Here is a 25,450-nt window from a genome sequence, read left to right on the forward strand (position 1 = left end):
GCCATGTTGATTGCCTTCGTCGAGAAGGCTATGAATAGTGTGGGAGACTATGCGGCATAACACTTTACGGCATGTTAAATGTTCATGATTTTTGGCAGGCAGGTTACCGTTGGGGAGACCAAGGTCAAGTTCAAAAATGGGCCTCGTGGGGGTCCCTACGTCACTGCAGTGGACGTTTTGTGTTTGTTGTTTTTATTGTGAACAGGATACTAGTAACACGAGTATATGTAAATGGGTGTTCTTGGTTTTTGGTCTAGTTTGACTATATGTGTATGACGCACGTCTACGCGAATGAATTTTCGTCCGTTAAAAAAAACGCGTTTTCGACCATACTGTAAATCGCACAAAGCAGCTATAAAATGAGCAAATATGTGCCGTAAATCAGATCAGTTGAGTGATCTACATGGATATATGCCAGACGATTCAGTTTTGTTCGTCTAATTTGATGCCTTTGATATCTTGTACCCTACAGGTCCGATACGAAGTGCACCAGGCTATAGGAAGGGTGACTTTCCGAGGACCACCTAGCAGAACACTGTCTCGATTATCTAGTCTTACAAGGTAGTTATTCCCCTTATTCTAACTCGAGTGAACATTGTAATGAAATACACCTGGTTCAGTTAATTTAACTACCAAGACTATGTGTCAATATTTGCCAGGCAGCTCTAATAGCTTGAACTTACTTACATGGAATAGCCTTTAAAAGTTATAATTTGTACATTTGAATTACTTGAAATCACTTCTATGGGACAAATATTAATTAATATTTTCATCTGGTTTCCCTTCTATGTAAGGACGGAGTTTGGGGGAAACAGTATGATGACGTACGCTCTTGTGGTCACGTGGAAGAACATGGCGATGGCAGGAGACCCGGCCAGAGATGGCATGCCGGTGAGCTTTTTGTTTGTTTGTTTGTTTGAACCTTTCTTTGTTGTTTGTTTGAACCTTTCTTTGTTGTTTTGCAAACCCAAATCTGTGACAGCACTGTTAAAATAGTCTCCATGCTATAATGTAGTATTGCCTGCATATATGCTGCATCTTCACTGATTATTAGTACTATTTATCATGGCTCCTAAATCCAGAATATTCCTGTTCTCATCTCCAGTATAGTATAGCTACGGCATCTCATTATGACAGTACATTATGTTCCTTACTATATTTCTTTTGTATTCTTTCGCTACGAGGGTCCATCTCACTTTAAAATTTACAAAACTGTAATATCGTCCACATAATTCAGACATATATTCACAGGTAATAATTCTAATAATTGATAGATCACCAACTTGTCTTGTTTACATTAATTTTTCTTCTATCCACTGTAATTATGTATTCGTCATTGCGTTTTACTCGTCTTTTATGTTCACATATATTTATGTTCAGGAGTAGAAGGCGTTATGTAAGCAATTATGCTTTTTGCCTGATACTCGTTAAACATGTAAATATGTGTGAATAAATGAAAAAAAATCTCTGTTCTCAGACCAACACTTTCCAGGCCATCCTTGTGACTGACCACAGGAAGACCTACGCCATTTACCTGTACGATGACCACAGGATGCAATGGGACCCACAGATAACCCAGGAAAACCTGGTGGGCGGGAAATGGCCGGCATTCGTGGGTTACATCATCCGGGGGACAACCGGGCAGTTGACTGTTGTCGAAGACGAGAATTCAAGGTATGATACATGTAACAAGAAAAAAAAAGAAACTAGAAAGGTAACATTTGAAAAGCATAATGTTTACCTTCGCATATGGTCTGCTCTGTTAATTCTTAAACTCAAACACATTCACAGTCAGACAGGAGTCTAAATCCCTCCTGCTATAAAATTGCAACATCATGTAACGTCTGGTTCAGGTCATTGACCTTATTGGTTTGGAGAAGAAGAGGAAACAGGGCAATAACAATATGTTTTCCTTCGGTAAACATGATAATATTTCAGGATGGTTGGTTCTGTTTTATTCTTTTGTTTTGTGTTTAGCAAGTTAAGAGAGAAAAGTTTGTCATAATAATGGATATGAAACACTTTTGCCGTGCGTGATAAAAGTCAGCTAGTTTAAGAGGATTGAAAGGTTCAGAAAATGACGTAACATGCGTGATGTAACCGATTTTGAAATAAATCGTGATAATGATATTCACAAAGTACTTTTCTATGTATTTCAAAATCGCTTAATGCAATCCGGCTTTATGAATTAAAAAAAGGCTTTGTACAAATACTGGCATCTAAAGACCCCTAAATACATCCCATCGGCATCGCACATGTCTCATTCTAGACATAAATCGACCCTGGAGAACGGCCAGAAGAACTGCACGCAGCCGAACGTGTACTGTCTGGACAGGAAGTCCGGAGGGAGCTCCATTGGGCCTGGCCGCTGGAGCTACAGGCTTGACGACAACGACGACTCCTACGTCAATCCCCGAAAACAGTGTATGAGCTGGTATCTGGTGGGTAGTACATACCTTGTCTTATGAAACCAGTTTGAACTGCAATATTTGACACAAGAATTTGGACGTACCCAAATTTTGTACAACTTCAGTTTTTGTCAAGGAATGAGCAATTCACCGCTTCCGTGACGTCACGCAGACAACACACATGACTCCGTGAGCAGTGGATCACAGGTTGCAGAAAGTCTGTGGCGCCCCCCGTCTCTGATAAGGGATGGTTAACCGGTTGTAATGCCCTTGTCCGTGCGCATAATTAACAAAAGCAACCTAAAACTATGAGAATCATCTCTAGTCCCCCTCTTATGCAACTGAATGCAATTCTTAACCATGTGTTGTTCAAAAAATTTGATAGGAAAAGCAAATACTTAGAAAGATGTTTTCTACGATACAAAAGTCTAAGCTTTTGTTGTTGGTTTGTATGTTGCTGTTTTCGGACCAATTCTTTCACAATGTTTGCCTCTCAGGATCGAATTCGAAGCGAACTGCTTCGTTCTAAAAAAGAGATTGATCTACTACGTCTAAATATACGTCAACAGGTGCAGGCTGACGTCACCAGGTTCGGTCCGCTTCCTCCATGTCCGACCACCGCTGCGCATGCCCAGTTGGACGCCCAATGGAAGGCTGCCTCTGACGTCAGTTCCGGTGATCGGCTTTGCTTTGACCTCAACCGACCTTTGTCGTCATCATTAGGTACGTAAAGGTTGAAGACATCCAGCGCGATTTCAGGGCAGCAAAACTGTAAATATTCCGAAGAAGGCAATCTTTGGGATATTGACACATACTGCTTCACATCAACACATTTGAGTCAGTGTTTCAGGCTTTGGGCAATTAAAACTGCAGAAACAAGCCCCAAGATGATTCCTTTATTTTCTGGGTGGTGCCCTAAAAATCAGAACAGGGCCCTTCCAGTAACCATTTTCCGTTGGAATTTTGGGAATTTTTACTTCATGAGGGTCAATATACATATACATTGGGGCAGTGTGGTTTTAACTCACTTTGTAGGTAAATGGCTAGAATATTGGCTTTGAAAAAAAATCGTGTTTCCAAGCCCTAAAATCTGCACTGGATGCCTTTGAAGTTTCGAGAAGGCAACCTATCTTCAACCTATTTTATCTTTCGCCTTGTTCCTTTCTTTTTACATTGCCCATACTTTCGATGCAGGTGGCAACATGCTGTGCTGTTACCAAATGCCAGAGGGCGCTTTCATAAGAAACAACCGAGAGCGGTCGGGAACGTTTGAAAGGTATCAAAGGGTAAGTTAGCGACGAACAATATCATACTAACATTAGTGGGTGTAAAATGATTTGTATCTTCAAATAAGTATCGACATCTAAACCGTTGTGCGCTGCAGTAAAAATATTGGAAATTGGGATTTTCTTATACACAACAAGTATACTGTCTCTTACCTTGCTTAAGTCAAGTTCAGTCATGAACCGGGACGAGGGGCGATACAAACTTAGCCATGTTTAGGATTGTGTTCTCGCTGCAAATCGCCACCTACATCGGCAGAACTCCAGTCAGAAGCTCTGAGGAAGGTGTCTGCCAGATATCGAAAATCAGACGCCGAAACGTAAGCAAGGCTAAATAGTCAGCACTGATTGTGAAAAAGGAAATTCCAATATCCCATGTTCTACCAACCTGATGAAACTATTTTCGGGAAGTAGACATGTTTTCTGTGTAAGCAGGCATCAGCTGATGACATCCAAGCGCGTGAATCCTGTTGTCTGGACTACGGGAGCAAGTATTGTGACATGTACTTCGAGAGACGACCGATGGGATTCACTGAGGGATACGTTCCACCGCGGACATGTAAGCATCTATGATTTTGTACTCATATTTGCATGTACAGATACTATCCTTGATCTTTGCCTTTCTACCGAGTTTTCCGATGCATGAAAAGCAAGTACCGATACTGATCAGACAACCATTGCAGACACTATTATATCAGGTCAAGTCAGAAAGAGCTAGATTGTCGCAGAGTCATGTAATATCATTTACCCTTTTCATCACATGATTATCTCAAAAGTCTAGACAGTCCGGAAGCCATGTTATACTTCATGTTTGGGTGGTTATTTAATTGCAGAATATAACAGTCTGTCGAGGTTTTGATCGATCATTTTAGACAAATAAAACAATAAGACAAACAAAACAATAAATTACATATCGCTTCTTCCAGCGGCTGCAGCAGGAGATCCGCACATTCTGACCTTGGACCGAGTCAGATATTCGTTCAACGGCCTCGGGGAGTACCTACTCTGTCAAACAACGCCCTCTACCGCTTTATCCCAGACTGCAGCGATTTTTTCCTTGCAGGGCAGAACCCAGCTTGTGGACGTAGAACCGGGAAAAACTCCGAGAGCAACCGTCTTTAGGTGATTTTTTACATTGATCTTCAGTACATCATGCATATATCTATATTAAATGTAAACCTCCACTGATATGGCATAGTTTCCTCCGTAGTTGATACGAAGTTGCTTGGAGGTTCAACATTCAAGGCAAAAAGTTGTGAAAATCCATTTACATAAATTTTACAAACGAACAAAGCCAGCGCTTAATACTATAAATCCATATCTCTACAGTTAATGAATGAAGATCATTATTGCACATTTTGTCACACTTGGCTAAGTACAGGTCACAACAAAACAAGATGAATGGACATGATTAACAGATACAAAATTAACTAACTATCGTTATATAAATTCAACATCTCCTCGTTTTTCAGTTATTGTGGAAATAAAGGAACAGATCTGTTTTTCGATAGGCGGTTTGTCTAGTTGCATTAGGAATATAGATTGTAATGATATAAATCCATATTTCTACAGCAAATGTAAATAGGTGTAATATCATCAGTAAACGACTGTATGGTGGTTAATGGAGTTTAAAAGAGTACAACGTGCAACGTGCAACACATGTACAATGAAATTCACCATTTCTGTGTGTGCTTTTACCTCATAGTGCCATTGCTGCACGCTCAGTGGCCAACAGTGTACAGGTTTACCTGGACGAGACGGGGGAAGCGCTAAACATCATGATTAATGACGCCAACATGACGTATGCCCAGTATCATGGCGGTCAGGACACCTTCGACGACGGACGACTGGTGATGACCACAGGTCTGTTTTAATATTAAAGTTTATATATTGCAAATTCCTGTCCGAAGGCTAATTGCAAATAACAAACACAAAACAACATTGACACTCACACTCGGAGTACAAAATAACTTCAAACTCTACAAAATAAAAGATTAGTACGTAATTGTGGCTATGTGACTATGGCTATGTCTAAAACTATGTCTGAAGGGTTTGACTTCTCTTTTGCAAACCATGGAGGACGTAATGTCCCACCTTTTCCAATTTTTTTGCTTTGTAGGTTTACCAAAATTGGAATAAATTGTAGAAGTCTGAATAGACAACTCATTTTGAGCTTTGTTATGAAACGAACAGTTTGAGATTAAGTTAATGTAAAAGATACCTTAACAATTAGTAGAATATTTTCCTCAATCAGTGACTGTTTTGAAAGGTAGCAAACACGTACCTCCAAATTTTCCATGTCCACTGTACATCTTGATCACGGACGGTGACCTAGTCTCGTGAGAACACGAGACTAGATCGTACAGTAGATGCTGAAAATTTGGAGGTACACATGTACGTGTTTGCTCCCTTCCAGAACAGTCACAGTGATTGGTTAATATTCTACAAACTGTTAATTATCTATACGTGACTGATGAACCTCTTCAACAAAACTATTGTTACTTCTACAAGCTTTCGTACTTTACCACCTATACGCTAAAGTTAATGTTTTTATAAACTAAGAAGATACATACAAAAGAGTTTAGTCGCCAGAGCCAATTTTTATTACAAATCAACATTTTCGTGTCTCTTTTCTGTTTTTTTGTTCTCTTCTTTTTTTTTATTGTCATTCAACAGTATGAGTATGATATTTTTTTTCCATTTTGGTTTAGAATTTCAGTAAACCACTGGTTGCTATTGCTGTTTATATCCAGCTCTCTCTGTTTTTCTTCAGACTCGGAAGGCAACGTCACATCCGTTAAAGTGATATTCAACATCGGAGTATCAGTTGAAGTAAAGGCCGGATACCAAATGTTGACCTACACCGCCATTATGCCCTCTGACCTCATGGGGAACCTGCAAGGGATGATGGGAAACTTCAACGACGACATGACGGATGAATTCCATTGGCCAAACGGGACAGCTGTTGAGTTTTCCAATGATACTAACCCTACAGAAGAGGAACTATACGTCTTTGGGGAGTCATGTACGTCTATTGGTATAGCCACTAGTTCAGAAACGCCGCCTGTCTGTTGCCATTATGTTTGCATTTCTGTCCCTCCGACTTATCACTAATATTCATCAGTTGGGACTGTCCCTATTATGCTTATGTAATATGTCAGCACAATTTCTTCATGGCATTTTGCTGGTGGTTTTTATGTTTACCATTGCAGAAGGAAAACATATTGTTTTTTGATCTGTTGCTGCTGCTTCTTTCTCTTCTTCTTCCTTTCCAAACAAATAAAGTCAATGACCTGGACCAGATGGCTGTCACCATGGTAACTGGTGCTGTAGCAGACACCCTGTAGTGTTGGGTTACGTAATTGAGCAAGTACCGTGCAGAACCGAGTTCAAGAGTGGCTGCATTGTCACCATATATCGATGTGTTTTTGTAAGAATAAGTGGTTAAGCTGGTTTATGCGAAGGTAAACATCATGCATTTGCTTGCAAATGTTACCTTTCTATTTACGGTTTACTTCTTCCCTTAGGGTCTCTGAAGAGTGTGGCAAAACTCAGGATGGAGGACGTCGCGAATCTCACCCTCTTCCACTCCTACCCCGGCGGCCAATCAGCGGCGACGTACGGAAACGACAGCTTCACCCCGCTGTTCTTTGACCTTGACGCCATGTTTGAGAACGCCACGGAGAGACAACGGGCAGTTCAGGTATCTGTATTGTTTGTTTATTTCGATCTCCATTAGTATGTCATTGATTAATTCCATACTTTTCCTGGAGTCCACATAAAATAGAATAACAAATGATAATAACATGATATTGATAATAATAATTACTTTTAGCAATAATGATAATAAATAAAACATAAAAAATTATGTTGAATTTATGACAAACTTGAAACAAAATCAGCATAGAGAAATAAAAGTGCGTTGGAGATCAGAGGTCAAATAATAGAAATAATATGTTTGAAATGAGAGTAATAATCGATGTACTTGTCCAATCAATGGGAAATTGAAGAAACAAAACTGTAAACAAATATTTGAATTGACATAAATGATAACAAAATATTAATAACTCAAATGCAACAATCTATATGCAACCCAATATGATTCCTATAAATCAATCTGTGTCTGTATAGTCAGTATAGCCACCCTTCAGCGTAACACACTAGCTTCGCAGGCACGCAGCGCGACGGCAGCTGCTATATTACAACGAACGACCTATTACACCCAATCTTTGCACATTTAATTGCAGGAATGAAAGCTTTCTACTGATGATGCCCCAACTGTGCTTGTTGGCAACGAGTTCCACTCTACGATAGTTCTTAGAAAATACGAGTTTCTGACCACCTTAATTCTTGGTCCGTGAATATATAGTTTCATCAGGTTGGTTAGTTACGGAGTAAAGAGACTCTTCTTTTACACAACCGAGTGTTTTATTCACAACCAACATTTCGATGACTGTCTGTCACCTTCCTCAAGGCAATTCTGACTGGTTCACATTGCACTGCAGCACAGGTGTAACCACATATATGTGTAGATATTGTAAATATTGTACGTTTGGGAATGCATCTATAGCAGCGACACCTGTGCTGCTGTGCAATGTGAACCAGTCAGAATTGCCCCGAGAAAGGTGACAGACGGTCACCGAAACGTCGGCTGTGAATAAAACACTTGGTTGTGTAAAAAGAGCTTCTTTAATCACCTCAATTCTTGTTTGATGACTCTGATATTTGACTGTTTCAGGTGTGTGGCGGTGCAGACAAGAAGGAGTGTCTGTTCGACATCGCGCTGACGGGGAATGAGGAGGTGGGAGTGGCTGCCGAACAGGGCATGAAGAGCGCAGAGATATCTAACAACGTCCTAGGTGGGATCTGCTTACTTGACAATTTGGCCATGTTGATTTGATTATATGGATGACATCCTCTGGGAACGCCAAAACTAATGCGAGTGTGCCCAAATAAAAACAAGTTTGGCCCAAAGAAAGTTGCCCCCATCATGAAATCTAGGTGGTCATGAAGGTTGAACAAATGACTAAACACACAGAGTAATATTTTATTGGAATAGACTCTTCAATTTCTTATCCTTTGTAATGGATTTTTCCAATATTTTTTTTCAAATATATTTTCTCAATTTGCAACCACTTTGTACGATTTACAGTATGGTCGAAAACGTTTTTCGGAAACAGACGAAAATTCATTCGCGCGTGGATGTCATCCATATAATCGAATGGACGTGTCCTGAAAAAAAGAAAATTAAAGAAGTAGAAAGGCACCCAAAGCGATTTCAGGGCAATAAAACTGGATTTCGAACTTTGTTAATGTTTTTAGAATTATTAATGTAGTAAGTTGAATTAACCCTATCCCATGGCATACTGATATCTGTGATTCAAAAAATGCGATTTTGCTGACAGAAAATGGTTGAATCGTAATTATTTATAATTATTGCTGGTACTATTTATGTGCCTAGAAGCCTATTAAGCACTAGTATATGTTGTGTTTATTTGATTGTTTGTTTGTTTGTTGTTCTGAAGGTAATACCCCTCCAAGACTGAACGTGACGTCAGAAATCAGAGCTGTGGTTGGTCAGGAATTCTCCTTACACATTACCGTAGAGGATGATGGTCAGGTTTCCGTCTCACTCTCTGGGCCTGGCGAAATAGACGCAAACAACACTTACAGGTAAGGACGTTTTTATGTTTACTATTTTTGCTCAGTTTCCTCTTCTTCTCAAAACAAAAAAGGTCAATGACTTGAACCAGACGTCTGTCTCCATGGCAACTAGTGCTGGGTTACATCATATTGCAATTTTATAGCAGGAGGTATTTAGACACCTGAACCAGACGTCTGTCACCATGGTAACTAGTGCTGGGTTACATCATGTTGTAATTTTATAGCAGGGAGGATTTAGACACCTGAACCAGACGTCTGTCACCATGGTAACTGGTGTTGGGTTATATCATGTTGCAATTTTATAGCAGGGAGGATTTAGACACCTGAATCAGACGTCTGTCACCATGGTAACTGGTGTTGGGTTATATCATGTTGCAATTTTATAACAGGAGGGATTTAGACTCCTGTCACCATATTTTCATATTTGAGAGACCTTTCGTTACTATACACTTCTATTTTTACACTTCTAAATCCCATGTTGCTTGTCTGTTTTGATTTACGACCAAAAATTTAACTATTAAGTAGTATCTTTCTGAAGAGTAAGCGCTTAAATCTTTTCCTTCAAAGATGGACTCCTGAAGACACGGAAAACGTCACGATCACGCTCCTCGCGCAAGACGACATGGGCGCCATCACCATGGCAACGCCTGACGTCACGGTGTGCAACTGTCAAAATGGCGGCGCGTGTGACTGGGACGTGACGTCACCGCGGGTGGCGGGGTTTGCTGTGGCCCAGTGCGCATGTCCCCTGGGGTACACCGGGACGTTCTGCGAAACTGACTTTGACGGCTGCTCCATCGCGCCCTGTTACCCAGGTGAGGAAAGGAAAACGTTCAACTGTATATTTGTATTAATGATAGTAAAAACAAATGTAATTGTATATTTTTATTTATTTATTTAGATGTACATATTTATTAATCTTTGAAACACATGGGTAGTCCTTTCAGTGGTTGAAGGCTGATTTCCAATGGAGCCCATGGAAACATGATACAAGAAAGCAGTATAACTGTGTTACATAGAATAATTATGAAACATAAGAATACAAGTATATCAATTAGACAGCAAAGGAATCCGAAAACCATAATCAAAGTACAAAATGATTAACAGTCAGTGGTGTTTGAGATGGTCAGAGGTCAAATTCTGAATAATACAAACTTAGGAATGGTAGAACATGAAGTACAGTACTTGAACATAGGAGTATAGTAAACCAAGAAAAGTAACAACCGACCAGAAGATCTAGAGTGGCCTATGGTATTATATATGGAGCATCTTTGGCTCCTAGCCTCTGTTTATAATGAACCGTTCTGCTTCTACCACAGGTGTGAATTGCACGGACTCCCAGGCACCCCTTGACGCAGGTGAGAACGAGTACACCTGTGGTACCTGTCCAACAGGTATGGTGGGAGACGGAGAGTATTGCTCAGGTGAGAGACCATAAAAAAGTAAAAGTCAAACTTTACTGTACAATAATTGTAACAGGTAGAGTGTATGGTTAGCTCTTCAGAGATACTACATATCTAGCAGATATCTACTCTAACGTCTACAGTAATGCTTATATGTTCTATGTTCTACGCACACTATTATAATACTATTTCATAATTTATATATAATTATTATTTTAATTATAATTATTATTATAATTTCATACTGCTACCATATATACAACGTATACACGCCAGTTGTATTTGTACAAACCATTTTCAGATGGGCAGTACCTTTGGATATGGCACATTTATTTAATTTCATAATTTCATTTCATTTATTTATTTTATCATGAGATACACTCTCAGGGCAAACCCCTGTTTTAGGAGATCTTTGGAATACTAACATTAAAATACAAAATACTCGTAAAACAAAATACATTGGTACTTGCTGTCTAAGAACGTAAAGCATCAACCAAGAGTATTACACATTATTAACCATGTTTTCAATTTCTACAGACCTCAACGAATGTATTTTACCGAGTGACGATCCGAAAGTACACGCATGCGTGAACGCGGTCTGTCACAATACGGCTCCAGGGTACAGGTGCGAATGTCACCCTGGGTACGAGATGACCGATGACGAACGAACATGCCAAGGTAAGATGGCGGGGGTACCCGTCATTATTTGACCGTATAATTGACATGCATGTATTATATGCCACAAACTAGAAAGGTAACATTTGCAATGGTCAGACAGCAGTCTAAATCCCTCCTACTATAAAATTGCAACATGATGTAACCCTCTTCTTCTTCCTTGGGATGCCCAGACCTGACACCAGTTACGATGGTGACAGACGTCTGGTTCAGAGACGGTTTTATACGGTTTTATAAATCTTATTGTTTTGGAGAAGAAGAAGGGGAAACAGAGCTAAAACAATATGTTTTTCTTCGGTAAACATAAATACAACTATTTGAAACTTTTGTCGTTACTTTTCAGACATCAACGAGTGTGCTACAGAGAGTCACGACTGTCATGAGCATGCGCAGTGTAATAACACGGCCGGGGGTTTTACTTGCGCCTGCGCAGAAGGTTTCACGGGCGACGGGCGATCCTGTAGAGGTACGTCATTTCCGGTCAATGATTACTTTTCAAGTTGCTTTCATTTGATTTCATCGCATAGAGTCTTCAGTTTAGGCTGCAATGATGAAAACACATAGTGTGCGTTTGTGTAATCTATAGAATATTGACCTTTCCTTCTCATGTTTGTTTAAAGCGATATTATGTAAGATTTTGCCACTATTTTAAACATCGTTGTTTTACACATCTTCTTGCACTATAAGCCTACCTGGGTTCATAATGACATTTGGGGAGTAAAAGATCAACGTCGTTGCGCCGCAAAGAACGTGTTGGAAAACTGCCAACTCCTCGGTGCTAGCGCGAATCGCGGCCATGTTGTTTGTTTACATTCTTTTTATGAGCTTCCTAAAATACAGCGGGCGCAACTTATTCTCGCTCTGGGCTGAGTTGCCGGAAAAGCGAAATAGCGACGCTAGTATGTTTAAAGTTAGTGAAAATGACAATTTAGATGAGAAAATTTCAATTAATTGTATTACACTTTTGGCACAAACATCCCTTTGAAGCAAACCACTATCATATATAGTTGCCTATATTTTCTCTATGTCCAACACTAGATGTTGATGAATGTGTTGCTGCTTCATCTGAAGAGGAGTGCAGTGACGTTTGCGTCAATACTGTCGGGAGCTTCTACTGCGCATGCACGAGTGGATATACTCTTGGCAACGACATGCGATCCTGCGTCGGTGAGTTTTTTCTCACTTTTTGCGAAATATCAAAATGTGAACAAAATTAAGATTAATGAAATATTCTACGGAGAAATAATGCGAAAACGTCACTCTGTATTTTTTCCCGAAATTATGTACATTTCTTCTCAGTTTTATACTCGGTTCAACGTCATCACAAACCAAACGACTGAAGGTTGTTTTTTTGTTTGTTTGTTTGTTTGTTACGTACAGATACCGACGAGTGTGCCATGGATACTGACGGCTGTTCCCATGTCTGTACGAACACCGTTGGTGCTTTTAACTGCAGCTGTCCGGACGATTTCGCCCTGGGCTCGGACGGCAAAACTTGTCAAGGTAGGTGCATGTATGCATACATGTACCAGAAAATTAAATCAGCTATTGCTGTTAAGAGTTGGCCTGGGACCAAACCTTTGGTCGGCTTGTGGGTGATTTTCCTACCGCACCGATTTTCCTAAGTACAGGCGAGCTATACCTACGGACCTATCTCTAAATGGTTTCCCTTTATCCGCTGACTTCCTGTATTACGCTTCTTCTATTGCGCGCCGACCCAAAGTGAGCAAGGAAACCTAACCCGCCTGCATGAAGCTACCCCCGGCACGCGGTAATTACCTCCATGAAAAATGGAGGTATTGTTTTTGGCGCGTCTGTGTGTGTATATGTATGTGTGTGTGTGTGTGTGTGTGTGTGTGTGTGTGTGTGTGTGTTTCCGCACATTTGTAGTCAGCATAACTTCAGAACGCCTTTATGGATTGTGATGATATTTGGTATGCTGGTAGGTCTTAGGAAGCCAAAGGTCAAGGACAAATATGGGCCTCCTGGTGGCTGACCTTGGTACTGCAGCAAAACTTCCGGGAAAACAGATGTGCGGGGTGGAGGCAGTGCCTGCCCGGTTTGATTAATGAGGCTCTCCCTCTGGAATAGCCTACATGACCATATTCAGGCCAAAGGTGCTACTATGTGTTTAAAAACAAAAACCTGTGTTATTTTGTTCTGTACCGTAGTGTACTGTGTAAAAACATTTAGAAAAACTCATATAATTCATGGAGGTATGAGATCTCCAAATTCTTGTTGGGACCTGGTTTGGCGGCCCTTGACGCTACCAGCGCCGACGAAACAGCGCTAAGCTCACGGGGGTCTGGCTACCAGGCTAGTCAAAAGTACACAAAAGTTATTTGTGCCATGTTTTGCATGATGTATAAACGTGTACTACTGCCTTCCAGCTTCCGAACCGTGCCTCAACACAACCTGCTCTCCCAGTGACCTAGCCTTCTGCGCGGTGGTCGCTGGGAACGAAACATGCAGCTGTGCCGATGGTTACAGACTTAACTCCAACGGAACATTGTGTGAAGGTGAATCAACTTTTTTATTTCTCTCTGCATCACCCTTCCACGAAAACGTTTATACCACAAGTTGAATAGACTTTCCATTTACTGTACGAATCAAAACGAATTTGAGTTAAATTTGAGTCACATTTGACCCCCGAACACGCCCCAAACTCTGCTGACTTACAGCCGATCTCCAGTCAAAGCAACCATGTTCAATTTGCTGTATGGAATGCCCTGTATCTCTGTATCCATGATAATGCAGAATTATATACACTCCAAGATGAAGAAAAAAAAACACAGTTCTAAAGGTAAGAAATTTTTGCTCGCAGATATCGACGAATGTGAAACGTCTGACAACTGCCAAGGAACCAACGTCTTGTGCAGGAACATGCCTGGAAGTTACGTCTGCACGTGTGCAAGCGGATTTTATGCACAAAGCTTGAACGGGTCCATAACATGCACGGGTTAGTATCTCCATTTTATTTTTCTTCGTTTTCGGTCTACTAATTCGCATCAAATTGTAGTTATGTACCAGTAGATGCCATACTTTCCACCCTGCACAATTGTTGTGCAATAAATGTTTAGAGTTAAAACTTTTGGTCCAACACAAAAAAACTTCTCTCACCTAGAGCTTTCGACCAGTCACTCTAGCCTTCCAGTAGACTGACCGAGTGAAGCTTGCCACGTGCCTTCTTTGAAGTGTGACTTCAATACTGGGTCAAAGGTATTTGGTAGACGATGTCGGCCCCCGTCGCGGTGAAGGGTGGTGGGCCCTGATATATATGGCCTCCTTCACCCCTCTCAATAAAAGAGCAATAAAGAAGTTATTATTATCTCTTGCTTCTGTATAGTGCTTGAACACATAACTTAGTATATCAAACGTTTTGAAAATTGAACATTTGACAAAGATTTCCCGATACATATGGACAGGGAAGTATGAAAAAAATACATTACCCTTTGTGCCTTTGTTTGAATATACTACATGTTCCCTAACGATGAAACTTATTTGTAGATTATTAACTTTGTTCTTTTGCAGAATCTAAGACATATGAAGCTGAAATCCGGGTCACAAACCAAGTATTCACCGCTGAGCTTAGAGACCCAACATCCAGTCAGTACAAAACAATGAAGGCGAAAGCAGGAAGAACCGTAAGTGTATTTGATTCTTCGAGAAAAAATGATGTCAATGATATATAGGACAACTTCAATCAATCAATCAATCAATCAATCAATCAAATGGTTTATTCATAAAAAAACAAGAACTTTGCAGCGATAGGCTCAATTACTTTTTGTTGTACATTGATATTATTTGGCAGTTAATATCAACATGAATATGGTTCATAAAGTCATGCATTGATATGCAGTATCTATATTGGATTGTTATTAAGACGAAATAAAAAAATGGGATATAAGATGGATAAAAAACTTGTTTCTGACACAATGTTTCCATATTCGTATTTATTTAATATCCATTTATCTATTTACATATATTTTTAGATATATGTAAAAGAGTATCAAGCAAAAAGTACAATTGCTTATTATATATAGCACCTTCTACCCGAGAACATGAATACAAAGAGAAAAACACAATGACAAATTCTTATTTGTGTGTGTATAAAGGATGGCTGACTGACGCTTTTTTGTTATAAACACAGTTACAAATGTTGTATAAGTCAGTGATGGGCAACAGTTTCCTGGGTGTAACCGTGGACGGGTTTAAGAACGGGAGCGTTGTCGTCATCTTCACCTTAAACCTGGCGTCCAACACCACCCACAATGCATCATCGTCTGAGCAGGCGCTCAGAGAGGCCATCGCGTCCTCGGGTGGGGGCGAGCTGATAGTGGACGCGAGTAGCGTCACAGTTACAGGTGAGATAACATTAACTGTCATTATTCTTAGCATGAAAGTTCACCTGTGTTGGTACAAGTCATCATGAAATACACAACTTTCTTTGCCAACACTGGAATAAATTGGGACTTACCCCAAATTTTCGGCTGACTCCTTCAAAACTTATTCACGGAATGGACCCGTCTACTCTTGGAACGTGACGTCAGAGACACGTGATTGCAGTAGCGGGTCATACGTGCCAGATAACTTGTGTCGCCCCCCGTCTCTGTTCAGGGTATGTCTGTGAGCTCTTATGTAGACCACCGCCTTTATTCCTCTTGCAAAGAAGTCTGACCCATTATTCTGTCATTTATCTGTAACATTGTAAAGCCGCCTGTTGGAGAAACTTCATTCACCGAAATGCTAAAGAACCCACCACACTTGTCCATTAATCTCCAAGCAGATCCGAAGGTGGCAAGACAGTATCCATTGGCAAGGTGGCTACTGGACATTCCTCTGTACAATGGGTACTGCCTTGTCACCATAGGATCTGCTTGGATATTACTTGTCAATATTTTTAAAAATCTGTTTAAGTGTATGTGGTGGTCCGAATCGGGCAATCTCGTACCCAGCTTGAACTAAACTACAAGAAAAGGATGGATGTAATCAAGGAGCTTCCAATCTAGATTTTAAGCTCGTTGATATAAGATACCGAATTGTGATAAACAAACAAACAAACAAACAACCAAACAATCCAGTAGGGTCATCCGAAATTTTTTATCTGCAGACATAGATGAATGTGCCAGTGACGTCACCAACCTGTGCCACGTCAATGCGGACTGTACCAACACGGACGGGGGGTACAGCTGTACCTGTATTGATGGTTACTCCGACGTGTCCGAAGGGGGCAGCATCTCAGGATCCACCTGTCAAGGTAATGGAAGCGTCCCGAATTTTATGGTGCTCTGCCGAGGCAATCTATAACGTTTATCTATAACATTGAATTGGGTCTTTTCTCCCAACAGCTGCTTGGAGGTCAGCTAAGCAAGCTAAAAGTTACAGGCAAAGCTAATATGTACTAGAAGGGTAACATTTGCAAAGCAAATGCATAAAGTTTGCCTTCGCATATGGTCTGCTCTGCTAGTATATGGTCAGACAGGGGTCTAAATCCTTCTTGCTATAAAATTGCAACATGATGTAACCCAACACCAGTTACCATGGTGACAGACGCCGGGTTGAGGTCATTGACCTTATTGGTTTGGAGAAAAAAGAAGAAGAGGAAACAGAGCAAAAATATTGTGTTCCTTTGGTAAACATAATGTCGAATTCCTGAATTGTGTGTATCACAGGATAATTTTCTTCCTTCGATGTTTGCAGCCACCCCCACCCCGACCCCTGCAGCGTCCCAGGTCAGGAGACTGGATACCTCCGCCATCCTCATCACGCTCGGCGTGCTGTGTACCATCGTCATCTGCCTCATCCTCGTCATCAAGATCAAAAAGGTGGGTTAAAATTAAAGCAGGGTCGTGTGGCGTAATGACAGAGTGCTCGACTCGGAACCAAGAACCTGGGTTCGAGTCCTGACATGCCACCGATTTTATGCCCTTCAGAAAGGCACTTTACACGACTTTCCTCACTTAACTCAAGTGAAAATGAGTATTGTCCTGTATTTGTTTCTATGTGTGGGACACAACACCAGCAACAGCTTCCTGTGTCCCACGTGTATTGTATTGTTACAATTACATTAAATCAAATCAAATCAAATCAACGTTCAGTCGTAACTCCTCAGTCTCAGAAAAACCAAGTTGTAAGATTTCAAATTCCTCTTCAATGTGAACGAATACGTACAAGTAATACATGTACAAGTAAATGCTTTGAAACTTAATTCCTCTGCCACGCATCTACGACCTTCCAAAAAGGTATCCAGGTGAAATATGAATCTCAGTCTATCTATACTAGGACAAAATTCGGAAACTTTAAATTTGTTTTAAGTTGCTATCAGGGAGTAAGAACTGTTGCGTGCATCACCTGTGGAAAAAAAACATGTCATGTTAAAGGATCAAAATTTGTTTGGAAAGAGAGCGGGCTAAACTCAATGCACGCAGATGTCATCCGCATAGCCAAGTGTCTGTGGCCGTATTGTCAACTTATGAAACCATCTGCGTTCACTTAATGGGGATTTTCAACAGCAGGTGGCACCGTAGATTATTATATCAGTGGATGGGATTTTAAGGGATTTTCATCTATCATGTCATTTACCTGAGGGAAATGATAAGTTAGATGTTGCATGGAGAAGATTACTCAACAATGTAAGACTTCTCCACTTTGATCAGTTTCTTCATACCTTGAAGAAGGTAACAAAAGAGATCTTAGTTATTGAGAAACACCTTTTGAAAAGATCACGAAACACAAGAAAACTATATGTTTAAAGTTAAAATTTTGGTCCAACACAAAAATTATCTCCCCTAGAGCTTTTGACCAGTCACTCTGGTCTTCCTCAGTAGACTGACCCAGTGAAGCATGTCACGTGGCTTCTTTGAAGTGTGACGTCAAAACTGGGTCAAAGGTATCTGGTAGACGATGTCGGCCCCCGTCGCGGTTCAATGTAGGGTGATGGGCCCTGATGTATATGGCTTCCTTCACCCCTCTCAAGAAATAGTCTTGATCAGTGTCCAAAATGATGAACTTTCATGATAGTATAAGAAAACTTTGTTGGCGCGAAGAAAACCCACGAACTTTAGCGTGTCTACCTAATCTTTTGCAGAGATCAGCAGTCGAGCCATCGGAAGGAGAGATGAGCGGGAACAACGACCCAGAGTGATGATGTCCCCGGGGTGTCTTTAGCCGTGCGGATGTACAGTATTAACCGTTACCTGTCATGAACACGTCGGTAGAACGTACTACACCTGCGCGAAACCCAATTCGGCAGAACGTCTCATATAAGGGCGTATTCGCGCATATAAGGTTAACATCCCGACTGTAGTTTCCAAATGTTATGTTGGAAAAGATATCCTCTGCAACAGGCAAAATTCTATCATGAAAGTTCATCTGTGTTGGTAGTTACATTTTTCTCTCACCTAGAGCTTTCGACCAGTCACTCTGCTGCATGGTCTTCCTCAGTAGACTGACCCAGTGAAGCTTGTCACGTGGCTTCTTTGAAGTGTGACGTCAACACTGGGGCAGTCTACTGAGGAAGACCAGACTGACTGGTCGAAAGCTCTAGGTGAGAGAATTTTTGTGTTGGATCAAAAGTTTTAACTTTAAACAGGCAAAATTCTGATGCAACATCCAACCAAAAACGTGAAAAATCAAGGGTTTTGCGAAGACGCAGTACGTTCTGCCGACGTGTTACGTTTGGGCATTTTGAACGTGCTCAGATAGGAGAAGATACAGTAAAATGTTGAACTTTATTCCAACACAAGGATTATGCAGAGATCAAGTTTTCAACGACCACGTCGTCTTCTTCAGGATAATTAATGACCAATCACTTCACAACGTGATCTCGCGAGAGTTACGGTCACAGACATGTGACCTTATTCACACGAGACTTTACGGATACGTGACGTCAGCAATGAATCATTGTTGACGTCACGTAATTATATCATTGGTCATTAGTTATCCTGATTAAGGCAACAGTGGTCGTTGAAAATTTGATCTCTGTGTAATACTTGTGTTGGAATAAAGTTCAACATCTTACTATGATTACTACCAACACATATGAACTTTCATGATGAAATTAGAAGATACAGTATTTTATTCTATTTTACAGGCATAAGCTGAGTGAGTGCTGAGAGAGATAATATGATTAAGAAATAAGTCGGAATCTGCCACTTAATTTGAATTATAGAATACAAGGTGTCTATGGCTAACTTTATGACATAATAGTAAAACTGCATCTTGTGATTATTTTCCTTAATTTTAGAAAATAAAAGATACGGGTATAAGTGACAACGAACTAGTATAACAATAACAACTTTATTTCTGAACTTTGTTGTGTGATTGTGATAGATATAGCCCTTTTGGGAGTTTGCCCGGCCGAGCCACAGAGCGGCATGGCTGGTAAGCTGGTTTTCTGTAGGTTGTCTCGGAAGACCGCTCCCCATTCTTCCGTTGACTCGTAGGCAATGTCGCCTGAGCACTCGGGTTCCAGTGCTGACGCCTGCTTTTCCAGTGCTGAGAGCGCCTCAGCACTGGAAGTCCAGTGCTAAAGCCACTTTCCGCACTGGAACCGAGTGCTGAAAAAGGAGAGCGTGGTTTTCGTAGTTTTGCCTATGTAAAGGAACAAACTTAAGAATGAGTCCGATATAGAATGTTTAATACACAATGCGAACTTTGCTAAAGGTGTTTATGATGATTTGTGTTAAGTGCAATGTTTTTGACATAGTGGTTTGTTGTTGGGATATGCGCCTATGGCTGCATCACGCACAAAGTAGACAAAAATGTATTTTTGAAAACTAGTCTTACTAATTTTTGATCAGATATATTTCAAAACTGCTAATAAGATTGTATGTAATAATGCTGCAACGTTTAGAACTTGCATATATGTTGTATCTTAGGGTTGATACAATTCCTTGTTGAATACGCCCTCATTTATGACACATTTGCTGCTATAAAAAAGCGAGCGATTTCGCTGTTTTAAAAAGAGCAGGTACTCTGAGAACTAGATTAAGAATCTCATATTATGTATGTGTCTGTATGTACAAATGTATGTATGTAGGTACGCCTCATGTAAATGAATGGTGGATGACATCAGTAAACCTGAGGTAGACATATACTACTGTTGTCGTTTTGTCCTAGTATTAAAAGTGTATAAAAGATTCAAAAACAATGTTCCAATGGTGTAATAACTGTCAATGGTGGTTTGTTTTATCGGCTGTTTTATAATCTAATTCTATAGTCCTGCAATTCCAGAGCAAGAAAACTCGCGTGACTTCTTTGCGAGCACAAGAGCTATGTACCGCCCAAAATCTGTGACCCTAGCATGTCCAGATTGCGAGATAGCAAAACCAGAAGTTCTGCTGCAGTAACATAACAAACCGCTAGGAGGCCCAAAATCTAATCATCTTGAGGTGTCATCAAGACCTACCCCCCTACCAACATTAATGGCAATGCATCAAAGCCTTCTCGAGTTATCGTGTTCACAGACACACAGACACAGACAGACAGACACACACACACAGACACACACACAGGTACCCACACACACTCGCGCGCACGCAGGCAAACACACACACACACACACACGCACACGAACGCCACTGAAAACATAACCTTCTTGGCTTGAAGGTAATTACCCTTCCAAGAAGCCTAACAGCCTGGGACAAATGTAGTCTATATTGACCACCTGTAACAATTTGCATAAAAATGCGGAACAAGATGGATGCCTTCCAACAACGATGCCTCCGTAAAATTCTACACATAACATACAGAGACAGGATCACCAACAAGGAAGTATACGACAGAACGGGTACAAAACCACTCAGCATCACTATCACCGAGAGGAGGATGAGGTATGCTGGACATGTCCTCAGGATGACCTCAGACCGCCATGCCAAGACATCTATGTTCTTGAAACCAGAAGGCAAGCGGAAAAGAGGGGGAACCAAACTAACATGGCGCCGTACCCTCCAAAAAGATCTGGAAAGCAGGGGGATATCACTGAAGGATGCCGAGTCTCTCGCCAAAGACAGAGCAGAGTGGAGAAGACTTGCTGCCCAATGTGCCTTGCACGGGAGGAACTAAGTCTAAGTAAGTAACCATTTGCTCCTTGGGTGGCGTATGGGATACTGCCTTGCCAATTTGACACTGTATCGTAGCCACCCAAAGATCTGCTTGGAGATTACGCCATGTTGATTTGATTATATGGATGACATCCGCTCGCGCATGAATTTTCGGCCGTTTCCAAAAAAAAATTCAACCATACTGTAAATCGTACAAAACAGTTGCAATATGAGCAAATATATACCGTAATATGCCCAAAAAATATTGAAAAACGATACAAATATCGTAGAATGCCAAAATCAAACGAGAAAGACGAATATGTAAAGAAATGAATTTGAAGAGTAGATTATTCGCCAAACCATACTCTGTGTCATTTGTTCAACCTTTAAAACCACGTAGATTTCATAATGAAAGCAACTTTTTTTTGCCAAACTTTTTTATTCGCACGCTCACATCAGTTTTTGGGTTCCCAGAGGATGTCATCCATATAATCAAATCAACATGGCCTTACTCATACTAAAGTCAAGGACTTCCCATTATGTGTCGATGTAACTACGTAGGTTCTGCGTCACGAAGCATTATACTTATCCTATCCTTTGTCAATCGTGAAAAAAACACATTCCATTTCAACAATAAAAAAGTAAACAGGAAAAGCTGGCATTCAAAGCAACAAACGGTATCCTATATCGATTTTATCTTTTTTACAGCTCTATCGCACGTAGGCGTATTTCCTATCATCTATTGATATGAACCTGGTTTTCTCAGAAATTCATCCGGCAAATTATGTGTCTACTGTGCCAGATCCGTCATTCAATGAGATATATATAACCTTTGTATAGACATTGCATAAGTCATGTCGTGCAAATGAACAGAAAAGTAGGACAAGTTACAGTCTTATGTATGTATAAATCAATAGATTGTGCGTGCATAGTGCTAGTCCTGTCAACAGCTGTGGGAATTTAGAACAACATGCTCCAACACTGCAACTCCGTGCCAACAAGTTAGCAACAGGAACACACGAGACATTCAAGAAATGTTGGTAATAAGTCCAGATTCATGTATGCTTTAGACTCAATTACAATATAGAACACAGTGTGTTTAGGTTACAGTGTGTTTTGCGGATGTCAACAAGTTAGCAACATTCAACCAGTGTTGTCGGTAATAAGTCCAGCTTTATATATGCTTAGACTCAGTATGTAGAGCACAGTGAAGAGAAAAAAATAGGCTATAGTGTGTTTTGCGAGTGTCAACAAGTTAGCAACAGGAACACACACAACATTCAACCAGTGTTGGTAATAAGTCCAGCTTTATGTATGCTTTAGACTCTATATATGTAGCGTACAATGAAGAACAGAATAGTGTGTTTTGCGGGTGTCAACAAGTTAGCAACAGGAAGTTCACTGTCAGGAACACACACGACATTCAACGAGTGTTGTCGGTAATAAGTCCAGATTTATGTATGCTTTAGACTCAATACATGTAGCGCACAGTGAAGAGTAAAATGGGCTATAGTCTGTTTTGCGGGTGTCTGTTGTGGGTATGATTTTCTAGCCTCTATCAGGCTTCGGGAAGCGGATGCAAAGAGTAGAAATTCTATTTTGGCCAATTTCTACTTTTTCATCCGATATATTCCCGAAGCCTGGTAGAGGCTAATGAATTTCCTTTGTTCACTAGCATATTATCTGCCTATTTTGACCACTTTTTACTCTTTCAGCCGCTTCTCGAAGCCTGCTAGAGACTATAATTGTTCACTTTTATCAGACACCCCATGGGATATTTTCCTTGTAAAATAAAACCACACTGCGTCTTCTCTAGCCTCTACCAGACTTCAAAAGGTGGCTGGAAGAGTAGAAATTGGCCAAGAAATAGAGAGATAACATGCTAGGAGAGTTGGTTCTGTTGGTTTCTGGAGGAGCAAATTGTACTCTCTATCGGACCAGCTCCCTCAGCATGTTATCTGTCTATTTCTACTCTTTTCAGCCGCCTCCCAAAGCCTGGTAGAGGCTATCCCCTCATGGGATTTTCTTGTGAAATATACCACCCTGTGTCTCCCCCTCTATGTGAAGATTGAGCGCCCGCAGTTTAGGCCGGGGGTCACTGGAAGAGCCGCGGATTACGGTATTGGAACGTAAGCCGATTTACCAGGGAGAGAAATGATGCAGGTAAGGCCACACCAAGTAAATTTTATGGATGACGTCCTTTGGAGAACCTAAATCTAATGCGAGAGGGCGAAAAAAAACAAGAAAGACCCTAAAAAACAAGATGCCTAGATTAGAAATATACTAAGAGACGACAAATGTTAGGACACAAATTGAATGAGGTGACACAGTGTAACAAGCAAGAAGTCTTTTATTCATCATGAAAACAGCAATAAATCAGGTGGAACAGCAGTTGTCGTCCTGTCCTGTTTTCGCGTTACGGGTTTCACGTCAATCTGATGATTTGCGGCACTGTCGTGACTCTTTGGTCATAGTTACAGGGAGCAGAATTTCTTTTTTTTTCTAGGAACAGGCCAAAATCAATGCGCGCGCGGACGTCATCCATAAAATTTACTTGGTGTGGCCTAACAAAGACGCACGTGTCAGTGTGATTCCCGAGGGTCTGAGGCTGACCTGGCGACACACCTGTCCGTACAGTTTATCTATACCGTCTGGTGCCGTTATGACGTAGGTGACTGTCTATGTACGTACATTAAATTAAAATGTCAGGCTTACACAGACAAATAATGAATGAAGGAATACCTTTATTGCACATTTTTGCCACACTTGGCTAAGTACACAACAAAACAAGATGAACGGATACAGTTAATAGATACAAAAGTAACTCACCATCGTTATATAAATTCAACTTCTCCTCGTTTTTCAGTTAGAAATAAAGGAACGGATATGTTTTTCGATGGTTGGTTTGTCTAGTCGCATTAGGAATATGAATTTTTCTACAGTACTTAAATGCATGAAATAGGGGAATAGGTGTTGTACAAACATATATAGTTCATTTCTCTCTTTGCTATACAGTTCACATTCTGTTACAAAATGGCGTTCGTCTTCTATTTTCTTCAAGTTACAACATTTACATAATCTGTGTTATTTTGACCGTCTGGTGCCGTTTTGACGTAGGTGACTGTCTATCTACGTACATTAAATTGAAATGTCAGCCTCATACACAGACAGATGTCATGATTGTATTATAGAGTACAAACCAATCTGAGTAGGAAATGGTTTACATAGTACATTGTGCTATCTATCATTGTCAGTCGTTTTCACAATTTTCATGCTTAAAACCTATGCATAACCGCGAGATTTGGGTTTAAAATATGATTGTATTTATGCAGATACATTTCTACAACAGGGGTCTCAAGTAGCAGCAAAGAAATTTTCTGAAAAAAAATCACTGAATACTAGGCGTAAGCCTTTAGTGTGAGTCTATCAATGGCTATTTTAGTATATGTTTCACTGCAAAATAGGCTGTTGTCTAACATTTTCAAGTAAGGAATGGCTAAGAACAAGTAGGTGTATGTCAAATAAATTGAACGACTTCTTGATTGTTGCACTCAAAGTAGGGGTAGTGAGGTAGCCTGTCCTACCACTGGCTAGAGTACTGACACGCTTGACTTCTTATCATGTAGTCGATCAGCAGGGTGTCCCGGTTGTCAGCAGCTGCCTTCGGGCAGGAGAGAACACCTGTCAGGGGAACATAATACGCTGGTCACGGTGACCCAACCTCCTTCTTCTTCTCCTCCTCCTCCTTCTTCTCCTCTTCTTCGTCTCTTCCTCTTCTCTTCTTCTTCTCTTCTTCTTCTCTTCTTCTTCTCTTCTTCTTCTCAAAGTAGCGATAATGAGGTAGCCAGCACGTCGACAGAAAGTACTGCGCCTGTTGTTATTGTTGGATGTTTGGTCAACGTTTCATTAGAATTTTGCCTGTTGCAGACGATATCTTTTCCAACACAACATTTGAAAACTACAGACGGGATGTT

At 40.6% G+C, this 25,450-nt stretch overlaps 2 protein-coding genes across 2 annotated transcripts; both read left to right on the top strand.

Moving 5' to 3' along the window:
* The first annotated feature begins 796 nt into the window (after positions 1 to 796).
* LOC109472588 (protein mesh-like) lies at positions 797 to 4,817 on the top strand. Its single transcript, XM_019772374.1, has 7 exons — positions 797 to 891; positions 1,478 to 1,674; positions 2,270 to 2,441; positions 2,978 to 3,131; positions 3,603 to 3,694; positions 4,127 to 4,250; positions 4,618 to 4,817. The coding sequence occupies exons 1-7, from the start codon at positions 817 to 819 to the stop codon at positions 4,815 to 4,817; spliced, it is 1,014 nt and encodes a 337-aa protein (XP_019627933.1). The 5' UTR covers positions 797 to 816.
* Positions 4,818 to 5,476: 659 nt separating this feature from the next.
* Positions 5,477 to 18,614, top strand: LOC109472589 (mucin-like protein). Its single transcript, XM_019772375.1, has 17 exons — positions 5,477 to 5,554; positions 6,465 to 6,716; positions 7,219 to 7,394; positions 8,430 to 8,550; positions 9,217 to 9,364; positions 9,923 to 10,170; positions 10,675 to 10,779; positions 11,296 to 11,436; positions 11,777 to 11,899; positions 12,472 to 12,600; positions 12,814 to 12,936; positions 13,824 to 13,952; positions 14,965 to 15,077; positions 15,584 to 15,797; positions 16,544 to 16,690; positions 17,134 to 17,258; positions 18,521 to 18,614. The coding sequence occupies exons 1-17, from the start codon at positions 5,488 to 5,490 to the stop codon at positions 18,575 to 18,577; spliced, it is 2,418 nt and encodes an 805-aa protein (XP_019627934.1). The 5' UTR covers positions 5,477 to 5,487; the 3' UTR covers positions 18,578 to 18,614.
* Positions 18,615 to 25,450: the final 6,836 nt, after the last annotated feature.

The sequence above is a fragment of the Branchiostoma belcheri genome, unplaced genomic scaffold (assembly GCF_001625305.1).
Source record: "Branchiostoma belcheri isolate BF01 breed outbred unplaced genomic scaffold, Haploidv18h27 scaffold28, whole genome shotgun sequence".
NCBI lineage: Eukaryota > Metazoa > Chordata > Leptocardii > Amphioxiformes > Branchiostomatidae > Branchiostoma > Branchiostoma belcheri.